This window comes from Elephantulus edwardii, unplaced genomic scaffold, assembly GCF_000299155.1.
Source record: "Elephantulus edwardii isolate Elephantulus edwardi_28Jun2011 unplaced genomic scaffold, EleEdw1.0 scaffold00189, whole genome shotgun sequence".
Taxonomy (NCBI): domain Eukaryota; kingdom Metazoa; phylum Chordata; class Mammalia; order Macroscelidea; family Macroscelididae; genus Elephantulus; species Elephantulus edwardii.
In genome coordinates this window covers 4,923,638-4,938,358 of record NW_006399939.1, presented here as the reverse complement: position 1 = coordinate 4,938,358, position 14,721 = coordinate 4,923,638, and the positions used below count along the sequence as shown (strand labels likewise).

The window sequence follows — 14,721 nt, the reverse complement described above, 5'->3', positions numbered from 1 at the left end:
GTTTTTTAATGCAGCATAGTATTCCATTGTGCGAATATACCACAGCTTCTCTAGCCATTCGTTTGTTGATGGGCACTTAGTTTGTTTCCAACTCCTGGGTCAGCTATGGCTTGGTTCTGGCTTGGCAGTGCACAACAGCAACAGAAAGAGATTCATAAAAATGGAATTACTCTAATAAAGGGTAGAAACACTGGGATAGAGGGTTGATATATACTTGACAACTATTTTAAATATTATGCATGCCAATTTATACTCCTGTCAATAAAATGTAAAACTGAATTACCACCTTTTCCTTTGCAAGAAATTTGCAGTATTTTGCTTTTAGTTCAAACCCAGTCATTTTGATAAGTGGAGAGGCTGTCTTCTTGGTCTTTCTGTTTGAACTTTCATTTGATTACCAAGCCCGTGTCATCATCATGTCCACTTGAGTCCCTGGTGTCCCATGAGGGTCAGAGCAGAACTGCATTCCTCCAGGTTTCCAGCAGCTGATTTCTTCTGAGACACCTCTGGGTGAACTTAAACTTCCAAGTGTTTAATGGTTTAGAACTTAGCATAAAATTCTTCTTAGGTATTTATTAGCTTTTGTGTGTCCACTCTTTGAAGAATTGTCAACCCATGCTTTAGACTCATTTTCTTATAGGGAGTAATGGAGGGGTATGCATTTTATGTCAGGATATTCAGGTTGATGATAGAATGCTCCCAGGAGTGTATGTTGTTGTTAGGTGCTGTAGTATCGAGTGCGACCCAGTAGCGACTCTGTAAATAACAGATCTGAACCCTGTCCTCTCCTGAGCCATCCTCACACTTCCTGACACCCTTTGCAGCAGTCACTGTGTCAATCCACCTGGTTGTCTCGAGGAAGCCCTCCCTCTGTCCGAGAGCTGAGAAAAGCCTGTCTTTACTTGTGGCTCTGTGTCCTGGTCTCTTGTCCTGTTTGGCCCCTCAGGTGCCCCTGCAGCCTCAGAGGCAAGGATCCCGGATGGAGGGACCTGCAACCCCAGGGAAGCCTCAGTCCCATCTCCCCACAAGCACTGGAAAGTGCTCAGTCTCAGCACAGATCCTCACCTCTCTAACCTTTTCTCCTGCAGCTAAATGTCTTCCTTTGTCTCTGGAATGGGGAGAGATCAGGGCGGTCAGCTCAAGCAGCATGTGTGCTGGGCGTCTCAAGTCAGCTCTCCCTCTTGGAGAGAGCTAAGAAAATTCTTTCCTCTACTTGTCGCCCTGTGTCCCAAAATTTCTTGTCCTATTTGGCCTCTGGGATGGCCCCACAGCCGCAGAGGCAAGGATCCCCCTCAGTTGACCTTGTTGAGGGCCTTCCTCTCCTTCACCAACCCTCTGCCTTTCCAAGCATCATGTTCCTCTCTAAGGAATAGCCCCTCCTAACATTATGCTTGAAGTCCATGAGGTGAAGCCTAATCATCTTTGCCTCCAAAGAGGACTCTGGCTGCACCCTTTCCAAGACATATTTATTTGTTCTCTTGGCCGTCCATGGGATGTTCAATGCTCTTTTCACCTCCAGCACCGCAGCTCAAAGACATCAATTATTCTTCTGTCATCCTTATTCATTGTGCCTCTCTCAGATGCAATAGCAAGTGATCAGAAAGATCATGGCCTGAATCACACACACTTTAGTTCTCTACCTGATATTGTTACTCCTCAGTAATTTGGACAGGCCCGTCACTGCAGACTTACCCAATGGTATGTGTTTCCTGATCTCCTGACTGCTGGTACCAAGTGTACTGATTGTGTATCCAAGTAAGATGAAGTCTCTCACAATGTCAATCTTTTCTCCACCTGTCATGATAGTATTGTTTCTTGGGCCAAGTGGTGAGAATTTTTGTTTTCTTGACATTGAGGTGCAATCTATATTAAAGGCTGCAGTGTTTGATGCAGCAAGTGCTTCAATTCCTCCTCACTTTCAGCAAGCAGGGATGTGTCTGTCATCTGCATACCAAAGGTTACTGATGAGTCTTCCTCCGACCCTGATACCATATTCTTCTTCATAGAGTCCACCTTCTCAAATAATTTGTTCAGCATACAGATTAGAAGCAGTGTAGAGAAAAGATTCAACTCTGACACGTTCCTTTCTTAATTTTAAACCATGTAGAGTTCCCTTGCTCTGTTTGCACAGCAGCCGTTTGGTCTAGGCATAGGTTTTGCATGAGCACAATCAAGTGTTCTGGGATTCTCATTCTTCACAGTGTTAGCCTTAATTTTGTTATGAGCCACACAGTCAGGTGCCTTTGCAGCCAATAAAGCACCAATAGACATTCTTCTGGTATTCTTTGCTTTCAGCCTGCATCCATCTGACATCAGCAGTGATATCCCTGATGCCATGGCAGCTTCTAAATCCACCTTGGACTTTTAGCAGTTGTCAGTGTACGGTTCTAGCCATTTTTAGATGATCTTCAACAGTATTTTACTTGCATGTGCTATTAATATTGTACAGTAATTTCCACATTCTGTTGGATCACAGTTCATGGGAATGGGAACACATATGAAGGTTTTCCAGCCAGCTAGTCAGGCCGTTGTCCTCCCTATTTCCTGACATAGACTGGTGAGTTTGTCCAGGGCTGCATCTGTCATTTGAAATATATCATTTGATATCCCATGGATTGATTCCTGGAGCCTTGTTTTTCTTGCCATTGTCTTCAATGCAGCTTGAAGATCTTTGTTCATTACCATTACTGATCATATATGATATATCCTAAAATATTTCACTGTCAGCCAGTTCTTTTTGATACAGTGATTCTGTGTATTCCTTCCATTGATGCTTCCTGGATCATTAAAGATTTTTGTCCATTGCATTTCTAAATATTGCAGCTTGGGAGTGTGTAGTTTAGTTAAGTCATAAAAACTTGTGAGTAATGGCATAAAGAATTGATGTTAGGGAAAAGCTCTGTTCAATTTGGAACTATAATTTCGCTATGTTTAACTATTGACCTGTGTGAGCTTACCACTGTGACTGTCATATTTTTGAGTGTCTGGAGCTAGTTGAAAAATGAAAATACTAAGACTTCTAGTTCTTGAAATGTGTGATTGCAGGTGATGTGTGTGTGTTGTTTGTGTTGCCAATACGTGTAGTATACAGTTGCTTCAGAATGGTTCCCTTTTATTTTCCAATGGGACATTCCTTTGCATTGTTGCTCCATTGTTCTTTTTGTCTGTTTCTGTTTTTCATTTATTGAGAGAAGATAAGACATAGAACAGTAGGACTAAAGAGGAAGGATTCAACAAAAGACAGTCTGTAGTGAATCTGTGAACGTGGTTTATGAAGTGCATGATGCTTCAGTCAGTCTGAAGGCACCACATCCCACAGGCCTCTGTTCTGTGCCTCTCCTCTGCTCTCAGTAGCAGAGAACGGTCATACCAACACTGCTGGGCCACTGGTCCAAAGAAGCCTTCTCTTACTCCCTTTGCTTTTTGAATCGATACAGCCTTAAGATTCATTTTATAGAGTTTAACTCTCAGCCATAACTAGGTTGCATAATATGTAACAGCTCAAATTCAAAAGCCTTGAACTCACTGCCACCAAACTGATTCTGACTCATAAGATGTCCCCATGGGGCTTCCAAGGCTGTGAGGATTAACAGGAAGAGGTTACCCATCTTTCTTCCGAGGAGCCACTGATGGATTTGAACTTCTGGAGAGAAACACAGCCTCTGGGTTCACAGCACAGCTCACCATGGACTGCGCCGCCAGAGCTCCTTTTATAACAGGCAAAAAGAGCTGCTACTGAAATGCTTCTTCCTTTTGTCTCCGACAGTATTTTAACTACCTGTACACCTACAAAATGCCTGGGGACATCAAGAATTGGGTGGATGCACATATGAACTGTGAAGACATTGCAATGAACTTCCTGGTGGCTAATGTCACAGGAAAAGCTGTCATAAAGGTAGGAGAAAGCCTCGCCTGGCTCTGTGATCTTGAGCGAGTCTTTGTTTTGCTGCCCCTGAAATGTTCTCAGAACTGTAAATGAAGTGTTTGACTAGCTCAACTTTAAGCCCCCTTGACTGCAAGACTCTGCCTGACTCTCTTGCCGTGTAAGGCTGAAGCCGAAATAACCCACTGCAGTCTTCCATCAGGTAAACCTTTAGGGGATGACACTGCCCATCCTGTGGAACAGCTGGTAGATTCAAACCCCCAACCTTTAGGTTAGCAGCCCCACACCTAAGGTACCATTCCATCAGGGCGCCTTAACAAATTGAAACTAGACTTTGACTCTTTTCTTTTAAAAGTTAGTTGGGGTTTTTTTCCCAGTTACAGTTTTTAAACTTCATCAAAGATAAAGGCAATAGTAGCCAATCCATAAGTTACATTTTAAAAATACTTGATCATTGAAGCTAATTTGAATCTCTGTTGGCTAAAAGACTAGTTTACATTTTAAAGCAGCTGGTTTTTTAAACATATGTTAAGAAACAGCAGTACATCTTATACAATCATACTTCAGTTGGACTAAACATTGCTTTTAACTATTAAATCAAAATAATGATTACTTACCAGATTTTTAAATTATTTTTCCCTTAACACATTAAAAACTGAGAGGATATGGGGATCATCTTGTCTCTGTAATACACAGCAACTTCTCCTTGAGGTGCAGGCTTTAGGTCAGTCAGGCCCCTTACTATTTAAAGTGCACTTCGTCCTGGGAGTGGAATCATCTTGGCCCATTTTCCCTTCTGGGTTAGAATTCCCGTTGGAAATGGGCAAAGCTCCTAGGCCAGACTCCCAGAGGAACTCGGTGGGAGCGTGGTGGGGTGTTCCCCGCTGACGATTCCGTTAACTGGTGAGAGAAGCCAGGGGGAAGCAAAGGGCCTGAGGATAGAGCACAAGTCCCTGCTGGCATTCACTGACCTTGACCCAGCCCTCCATTCCTCAGCCAACAAGGGCCTGGAAAGAATGTTGATTGAAAGAATGTAACGTCAAGAGGCCAGTTTGAAAGGGACTGCCTTCATGGCCAGCTCTTCCTTTTCACGTGCCTCAGTATGTTTTCATGGGAGGGTGCCTCCTCTGGGCCGTACCTCCTGGCACCTCTGTGCTCTTAGCCTTGCCGTAATGCTCGCACTTTCTATTCCTTCCGGTCGGTACTGTTTCTTCATCTTTAGTAGGTTAGGATAGCCGTGTCCTCTACGTTTTCTGGGAAGATTGTGCAAGCAAACGGTTTGGGAGGAGGGCGAGGAAGGAAAAGCAAAGGATTCAGAGGACGAAGGAGCATTGAACCTTTGTCACTGATTGAGGGGAGCTGCAGAATCACCAGCATCTTCAAGAGCCGGGTGCGCTAACAGCATCTGCCATTAGCTGGAAGAAGAAGAAGGGACGCCTGTTGGAACTAAGGTTACGGTGAAAGTTATGGGAAGCTGTATTTCATCGCCCTTATAGCTGCAAGAACAAATGGTGTTTATACAAGGACCTTGGCAGTGAGAAAACAGTCATTAAACAGGAATTAAGGAGCTTGTCATCACCACTTCTTTCCAGTTACAGAAGGCAAAAGCCCTCCAAGCCTTTTTTATTGGGCCCTTGTGAGTTCTGCCGTTGGCTGAGCCAGACAGAATTGCACGGAGGAATGGAGAGAGGTTGTGTGTGTGTGTGTGTGTGTGTGTGTGTACATGCATGCATGTAGAGAACCAGGCATCTCGGTTTACAGCCCAGACACGGGCAGAGGCGTCACAAGCGTGAAGTTACTGTCCTTGGCACTGACAGCAGGTAATGTTTCTGTGCTCCCCTGGCAGGTCACTCCACGAAAAAAATTCAAGTGCCCAGAGTGCACAGCCATCGATGGACTTTCTCTCGACCAGACGCACATGGTGGAGAGGTGAGCAAGCCTGTAGGCAGCAGCGGGCCGAGCCCCTGATCCCCATTTCCTGCCATGGGCCTGTTTATGGGACTTGGGTAGAGATGTAAGGAGAGCAGCTGGGAGCCACAGTCAGCTCTTTCGGCACTGTGGGAAATGGGTTAGTTCAAGCCCAGGTCACCCAAAGAATTAATTTGGAATGCTACTCACCCAATTTGTAATGGCTGGAAGGGTCTTAAAAATATAGCTGGCCTTAAGCCCCAGAAGCCAGATTCTTCGTATGGACTAAGCACTTAACCATCTACAGTCATTTGAGTGGAAGGTAGTTAATTCTAAGGAAATACTGGGTTGGTTTTAAGGGTAGTACGTGCATGTTATAGTGAAAACTTGATTGGAAATAATGAAACCAAAGCCACCAGAGGCAAATTACCTTTGCTGGCGCTCCTACCACACCTGCCACGAACAGGGAGGAAAGCAAAGCCATGGACTTTTCAGAGTGAGAAAGGCAGGGCCGCTCGGAAGTGTTCCCTTTATTTCCAGTCAGGCATTTCTTCAACAAGTACACCTTTGAATGGAATGTGATTGTGGGCGTTGGAGGTGAGCAAAAAATGTGGGAGACATGTGCCTTTCCTTAAGACCATTATAATCATGTTATAGACCTTGGTTCTCACTTGTAACCCAAAGCATTGAACCACCTGCATTAAATCTGCTTCTTCAAAAGGCAGCCCCTTGCACGAGTCGGCAAGCATGCATCACGGGCAGTCCCTCAGTTCCCAATGAGATCAGTTCCGAACTATGTCTTTAGGAATTTGTAGGCGAGTTGGACCAGGTGCAGACGGTTCTTATTTAACCTTCCTTCAGTGCAACAAAAGGCTTTTCAGTGATCTGGAAGCTGCACATGCAGCAAGTGAAGGTGATTGTGATAAAGAATTTGTTGCAAGTAGGAGTTAGTTCAGTTATTTGGAAGTGAGGGCAAATTTATGTAACATTAAAGGACAAATAGGTTTTGTCTATGGGCGGACATTTGTCACTGGGGACTACCTGTAGTGTCAAGGGACCAGATGCACTCAGGGAAGGTTATAATGGCCTTAAGGAATGAGCTGTCCAGTTCAGGTTTCCCCAGGTCACGTATGCATCTGCTTACAGCAAACATTTCTGAAACTTACCAGATATTTTCAGCTGACCAAATTTCTAAACAGAAAGTTGGTCAGTTGATCTGGCTTCTTCCATAAGGCTTAGCATCTCTTACTCTGTAAATAATCTCTTTTATCTCTCTCAGGTAATCAGGACATGACTCTTATTAGTGGCCTATGTGAAATAATGTATTATAGTAAAAAATGCATTGTAGTTTTGCAAATAATCTGCCCTTACATTGTAAGTATTGCACAGTTCCAGGCAGTGCCATTAACTGTAAATGGCGCATTTTGGAAGAGACCCCAGTTGTAGTCCCGTCAGAGTACGTGAAATTGTTATTTAAACTTGACTCTTTTGGAGGAGCATTCATAGTATTAAGGTAGGTGGTGATTGATTACCAATTGCCACTGGATTTATTTTGACTCATGATATAACTCCATCTGTGCTGAGCTATAACTGGGATCCACACCTTTTTCAGAGGCTTTGTTTACAGGAGTAGATCATCAGACCTTTCTTCCGTGGTGACGGTGAATGGACTTGAACCTTTGTCCTATTGGTTAGCAGCCAAGTGTGTTAACTGTTTAAATCATAGAAATACTGGTTATTTAAAAAACCTCCTTGCCGTTGAGTTGGAACCAACTCATAGCTGACCCTCCATTGCATTTCTAAGGCTGTAAATAGCAGGGGAGGAGATTGCCCGTGTTTCTCTATAGCTGCTGGTGTATTCAGACCACCAGTGAGGTGTGGCCTATGACTTAACAACTCCCTAGGGACTGTGCCACCAGAGTTCTCTAGTTAATTGTTGTTGTTAGATGCTGTCGATTGTGATTCGTAGCGCCCCTGTGAACAACAGATTTGAACTCTGTCCTATCCTGTGCCATCTTCACAGTTCTGACACACTGGAGCCCATTGTGGTAGTCATTGTGTTTCAACTGACTTCCCATCTGGGCTCTACTACCACACTTCTGTTTAATTAGGTGACACTGAAATGATGAGGTTATACAGATCAGGAAAAGAAGGGTGAGGGGAAAGGCCGGCACATTCATGCAGGTGTATGAATAGCACCGTTTGAGATCATCTCAGAGTGAAGAGGCTCAAAATGCAGTAAGGGCTCTAATCGGACATTGTTAAACACTGAAGAGCGGAACTAAGGAAGGTGTGTGTGTAGGCTTCCCCTGTGAAGATGTTTCAAAATAAGATCCAGTGGGCAGATGCCTAGATGTCATTACACGTAAATCAGACCATTGTTCCCTTCTTACAGATGCACAAACTGAGGTTCAAAGAGGCTGTCTGTCCTCAAAAACTTACACCTAGAATCACCATATTGTTCTTGTGATTAGTCGTCATTGGGTCAGTTCCAACTCCTGGCAGCCTCGTGCATAGAGTACAGTATCACAGGCTTTTTAGGGCTGTGCCCTTTGGGGAGGAGATCACCAGGCCTGTCCTTGTACGCAGTCCTGGGTATTTCACCAGCATCTTTGCTAGTGTTGTGCATTGCCGCTTGGAGACTATACACACGTGTGTATGACTAAAGGAGCCCTGGTGGTGCAGTGGTTAAGCAGCTGTTTGCTAACAGAAAAGTTGGCAGTTCCACCTCCCAGCCACTCCCTGGGTGAGATGGGGCCGCATGCTTCCCTAGGCTTAAGAGCCTTGGACACTCCAGAGGAGTGGGTCTACCTGTCGGAAGGGAGCGTCACTGTGAGTCAGGGTCAGCTTGATGGCAGTGGCTTTATCTAGAACTGCAGTCCAGAGCAACACATGAGAAGTACCATGAGGTCAGCTCAAAGTGTTATAGTATATAAATATATAGAATATAAAGTATTCTGGCTCCTTCCATGTGATTTACAGCCTCTGAAAATCCACCTGGAGGGTCAGGTAGGAGTCAGTTCTAACTGATGGCAAGAAGTATAAAACAAAAATAAATATTTTGGAAGTTAACTGCCAAGACAGGATTTGGCTTGGGGGGGGGGGCAAAAAAACCCACCTGAGAGTAGAATCTTAGGAAGTTCTGATATTTAGGAGCCATTCGAAATGATAACTGAAAGTGGAGAAGCAGCTGCTGTCGGCGTCAGGGGTGACTCAGAGCTCCAGTGCTCGGAAACAGGGAAGGAGCATGGGACACACAGACAGGGAGGAGGCCTGGGATCACGTGGGCCTTGGGGACCTTGAAAAACGTCATTTTTAAAAGTGACAAAACCAGTGGGTGCTGGAGCAGCAGTGATGAGAAAGTTGAGTTGGTTGGGACAGTCCAGTCCCTTTGGGAAACGTGTAAGAAAACAAAAGGAGAGAGTTCGTGAGCTAAATTTGAAACAAGAGTAAAGTTGTTTGGTTAAAGATTGAATTTCAAGTAAAGATTGAGCTTAGATTAGGGGAGGAAGGCACGTTTGAAGCCATCCTGGGCAGATGGAAAGGTCCCTGGCTGGCACAGATGCCTCGTACCTGACAACTAGCCCAAAGGCTGTCAGTTCAAACCCACCCTGCAGTTGTAGTCTGCCTTCTATAAGAACTGCGGCCGCCTTGTGGAGCATTTCTAGTCCATCACATGATTTATCACGAATTGGTAATGCCTCAGGGTGTGGATTTAGTTTTTGGATTTTGGTTAGCCTGGACATACAGATATACCTATGGAATTGTTCCCGTTTTTTAATAGTTCCCTTTGTTGGATAAACATGCCACATAAAACAGTGAAAACCATTAACCTATTTATTAATCAATGACCTTGCACTGGTTTTTATGGCTCATGGACCCTGGAGTCTGAGAGCCAGAATCTCAGTTGTGTAGAGTGGTGGCCTCGACTGCCCAGCATCTGTTTCCAGGACCTGCTGTTAGCGCTTTCAGACCAGAAGAATGTAGTTGTGGATTTTTTGACAGTGGCTTCCCCAAGATCAGGACAGCGTGGCAGACAGGCCAGTGTTGGCAAAAGAAAAAGAGTTTAGGATTGAGATTCAGGCCAGTCTTTGTTCAAGCTATAGATCTGTCTCTCACTGTCCGACCTGGGGAAACTTGCTCACCTTACCTGAACTTCAGTCAGTGCTTCCACCACCTAAAGCAGGCATGGTTATTAATAACTTTACAGTCCCAATATCTCTTCCCAGCTTTAGCAAATATTTTTTTTAGTATCTCTGTGCTAAACAGTGTGCTTGGGAAATGCATGAAAGCCTCGACAACGTCCTCTTCCTTGACAGCTTCCCTTGCCGTATTCCGAAAGGCCCCAGTAACTTCAGGTAGTGGTATGTCTGTGAGAGGAAAGCAGGCCTTCCCACCCCTTGCACAGTCGTTAGGAGCCTCTGACTTTGGCAGTTCTGAGTGTGTTCATACTTGATTAGAAAACCAATCCTGACAAGGGAGTTGGATGCTGGACAGTACAACTCAGGAGAGCTACTAGCAAGCAGCCAGACTCATTATCCACCCTAAGTTGTTCCCCAGGCCAGGCTGCCTTGCACAAGAAAGCGGGAAGCACCGCCATTACCTGGCAGAAGGGATGAGGACCTTTGCCATTCCACGCGGACCAGCTGCTTCTCCAGCACAGTCTGTGGAGGGAAAAGGAGGACTCACTGGTCCTGGGTTAGCCGGGGGCAGCTGTCAACAAGTCAAGCTGGCCTCGGCCCCAGTGGCTTCTTGCCTGTGGCCCATGCTCTGTTGGCAGATAGTTACAGAGGAGACATTGTTCTCGGTGCTCCCCACAGGGCCGTGGAGCCGCCCGCCTCTGCCAAGAACCAGTCCTCCTCTTAAATACATGCTCACCAGTGACTGTGTTGGAGATGGCTGGGCTTTGCTGGCCACAGTTGACGTGCATAATAACTGGAAACTAAAAGAGTCTGTACGTGTTTACAGGCAGAACAACTGTCAAAAGTAAAAGCCTGGAGAGATTTCACTTTGCCTGTCACTGCCGTGACCTCATAATTTGAGGGCAGGGAAGCCACGGGTCAGTGTTTGTCCCACACCACATTGCTAAAACCCCTCAGCCTTTTCCGCAGTCTTCCCTCAACTTGGAATCTAGGCTCCCACCTCCTGGGTCTCCAAGGACTCACAGCAGGAGAGAACCTCAATTACAGGCAAGCTGAGGAGGACTTGGAGTCCACTTGCCGGCCCCTGGTTATGGCACTGGATGATGGAGACGACAGAGGCTTTGTTGCCAGGGCAAGCGGGATTGGAAATCCAGCTCTTCCACTATCTAGCCCTGGGGCCTTGGACAAGTAACTTTTATCTTCTCTGATGTCTTCTCTTAATGTCTTTACCCGTAAAATGAAGCTATAGTGAACCCAACCTTTTAGGAAAACTTTGCACAATTCATGAGGAAATGTGTGTAAACTGTCAGTACTTAATAGATGCTTACCTTTTGTTATTTGCCGGCCTCTCCTCTAGAATGAAGTTAATAAATACATTTGTATCATGTCCTTTGTCCCAGGAGTCAGAATGCCTGAGTTTAACTCAGCCTCTTACTACTTGTCTACACCTCAATCTCCCAATGCAAATGCTAGTAGAACCTAATGAGAAGTATTGTTGTGTACCATTGAGTCAGAACCAACCCATAGCTGACCCTCCAGTGAGTTTTCAGAGGCAGTTAGTCACACAGGAGAGAATGCCCAGCCTTCTACCTCGGAGCAGTTGGTGGGTTCAAACCGTGTGCCTTTGGGATTGCAGCACAGCTTCTTACCACTAGGCCACCAGAGCTCCCTATAGGGAGTAAAACCCAAAACATAGGGTGGTTGTGAGAATGAAATGAGTTAATAATACGTGTGAAACGCATTCAGTGCAGCCTGGAACATGTAATAAACACTAGTTGTTGAGATTGGTGGCAGTGATGGCGGTAATGCTATTAGCTAGAAAAATGGAAGAGTAGCAATTATTTTTAAGAGATACAATGATCAAGTGAAGGGTGTTTTTAATGACCCTCTTCAAATAAAAACTTGTTGATTGAAATGATTATGGTATCTCTGAGAACAAAAGAGACTTTAGATCTGAGTCTTAGAGTTCAGCTCTTTTTTTTTTAATTTTATTTTATTAATTTTAATGAACATTTACAGAGATTTTGGATTTCCATTCATTCATTGTTGCACTTTTTTCTCTACCCTCCCCCGCCCCCCCAGTTCAGCTGACTCTTGATTGATGGTTCTGCCTCTGCTTCATTTGTTTTCATTGGAGTCCCTCAGGTGCTGTAGGCCTGACTGAAAAGAGAGTCTGGACCTTTTTGAAGTCCGTCCTTGAGCTCCCAGTTAACTTCAAATGTCGATTTTATAGTGCTTTTTCTATTTTTTCTTTTTTTAGGCTTGCTTTTTCATTGTGTTCTGGAGTTTTCATTACCCCAAACTGTCACATAGCATTGGCCTGGTTGACCAGAAATCTTTCTTACAGACTGCCCGATCTGCAGGCCTCTGAAGCCATAGCTGTCGGGGCTTTGAGAGGGTTCCACAGTCGGCAGTTGGTCTTGCTGCTCCTTCTAGCGAGGAAATGACTGAAACGGAGCAAACACTCCTATGATGTAACTGCAGCTTTCACAGAAACCTCGCTGGGGTTGTCTGATCTTTCCCAGAGAGCGTCACTTCATTACGGCCTCACACTGGCTGGTGGCTGGATGAATGACGTGTTGTTTATTGTTTGACATTCTGGTTCACCACCCCATCATCTTACTCTGCCTTCCCTTGCCTCGAGTGCAAGTTCCCCGTGAGCTGAAGTGCAGACCCACTGGCTTTTTTCCTCCTTTGCTCTCTCTCCAGCTGACAGAGATGGAGTTAAGAAATGTTGGCAGCTAATCCACCTTGGTTTAAGGGCTGCCTGCACTGAGCTAAAAGAATGACTGGAATTTGAGGAGGAGGGGAGAAGATACTCTGACCTCCGCAGGCCTGTGGCCTCCAAGCCGCACCCCCTGTTCCCTTTCTCCCACTGACAGCCTCCTTTATCCACACCCTCCCCACTGTTTTAAGAACAGGCTGGATATGGTGCATTTGCTGATGTGGAACGTTACGTGTTTCACTCTCATCCCTTCAGCCCTTTGACATTGTTCTCTGTTCTCCCCCCCCCCCCGCCCCCAATGCCACAGGTCCGAGTGCATCAACAAGTTTGCTTCCGTCTTTGGGACAATGCCTCTCAAAGTGGTGGAGCACCGAGCTGACCCCGTCCTGTACAAAGATGACTTTCCTGAGAAACTGAAGAGCTTCCCCAACATTGGCAGCTTATGAAACACGCCACCAGTGGCCGTCTAAGCCTGGACACAGGAAGCGAGCGAACACAGCCTCCTCAGCACCCTGGTACCAGGGCAGGGCATTTTAGGGTGGGAAGGTGACACTCTACAGCTCTGCCAAGAGCCGGAAGCTGGAAGAGTGGCCAAGCCCCCGGAGCCGTTCACCTTCAGCCCTCCAGCTCCTCATGATATCCGGGGAATTCTCTTGGAAAATGCCAAACGGAAGCCCTTGTGGCGTGGCGTTAAGTCCAGCTTGGGCTCCCTTCATCTTCAGTCTCCAAATAAACTGTCTAAAAGAGGACACGTCACTGACCAAAGACCGCCAGCAGGAAGAGCCCTATCGGCTGACTTTAGGTTTGAGGAATCATGGAAAAGGTACCTCAGTTTTAGCTATGTCAAATCAGTGAGTTCTCGGGAAGAAAAAGCCAAGCCCAGTGATGCAATGCAAAATCCAGCCATCGAGAGTGTGCCTTGCCACAGGCTTCAGGACTTGGGCTCTGGATCTGCTACTCACTGTTGTGTTGGGATTCTATAAGTTCCATGAACTGTTCATCTTTGGCTTGGCTTGGCTTTTTGATATGATTAAATTTTATTTTTTATTCATTTTTCTACTCTGTCTAAAGCAATGATTGTCGATAAAACAATGACTCTTCTTTCTTCATCTGTGTATTTAACTCCATCTTCTGGCCTGCTGACAGTCTCCTGCCCCTCCCAGGGAAGATGCATGGGCAGGGGATTGCCTGCTGCCCTGTGCATCAGCCAGAGGAAGGTCTCCAGATGAAAACCATTCTAGGAGCAGATGATTCTCAATCCCTGCAAAGGAACTGGTTTGCTCCCTGATTCAATCCAGCCTATGCCATACACATATTTTCAGGGGAAATCAAAGGGCCTGTCGTCACCATACATTGAGTCCCCCTAGCCAGGACCACATACAAGTTGTGACCCCCCACCCCAAGAGTATGCCAGTTTTTCTTTCATTCTTTTGATAAAAACTTAGCATTGACCAGGGAGGTTCTGGCTAATGTTAAATGGTGCTTTAACAACTGCTTTACAACAGTTGTCAGTATATTTGAATTGTTAAATTTCAGCATTTAGTAATAGAGCACATGTGTGACTTATACCTCTTTAAGCCCAGTTGATGAACAAATCTACTCTGGCAAATGTTAAATGCTATGGATTCAAAACAGATTTATCTGGCTCTAATATTAAGATTAGCCACAGTTTGGGCTTTCGCCATAACATATGTCCCCAGAACACAGAAATACATAACTATTTGCTTAGAATATGGATGTCGTTACTGAAACCTCGTTGTATGGCAGTTGAAGTCACTACACGCCCCCATCTTCCTGCTGAGTGACATGAAGGTGAGTGGTTGCTCTGGAGATTTTAAACTTGCCGGCAACAGGAGTCACTTCAGATATATTCTCACAGACTTTGAAAAGTCAGCGACTGTGTAAACGGAACACTTGAAGGTGGAAATCATTAGAGCTCTGTCTTTCTAGTTAGCAGTGATAGCATCATTAACCATTAAAGCTGCAAACAACGAAGGAGCATCACATCCCTTTTATTCCCGCTCCAGATGCAGACGTTGACACTGTGATTGGTTCAGCACACT

At 45.3% G+C, this 14,721-nt stretch overlaps 1 protein-coding gene across 1 annotated transcript in view; it reads left to right on the top strand.

Moving 5' to 3' along the window:
- Positions 1-13,104, top strand: part of EXT2 (exostosin glycosyltransferase 2) — a 157,724-nt gene extending 144,620 nt beyond the window's left edge. Inside the window, exons 11-13 of the mRNA XM_006896751.1 lie at positions 3,767-3,895; positions 5,730-5,812; positions 12,966-13,104. Of these exons, the coding sequence (XP_006896813.1) occupies positions 3,767-3,895; positions 5,730-5,812; positions 12,966-13,104 (351 nt within the window). The remainder of the gene's footprint in view (positions 1-3,766; positions 3,896-5,729; positions 5,813-12,965) is intronic.
- The last annotated feature ends 1,617 nt before the right edge of the window (positions 13,105-14,721 follow it).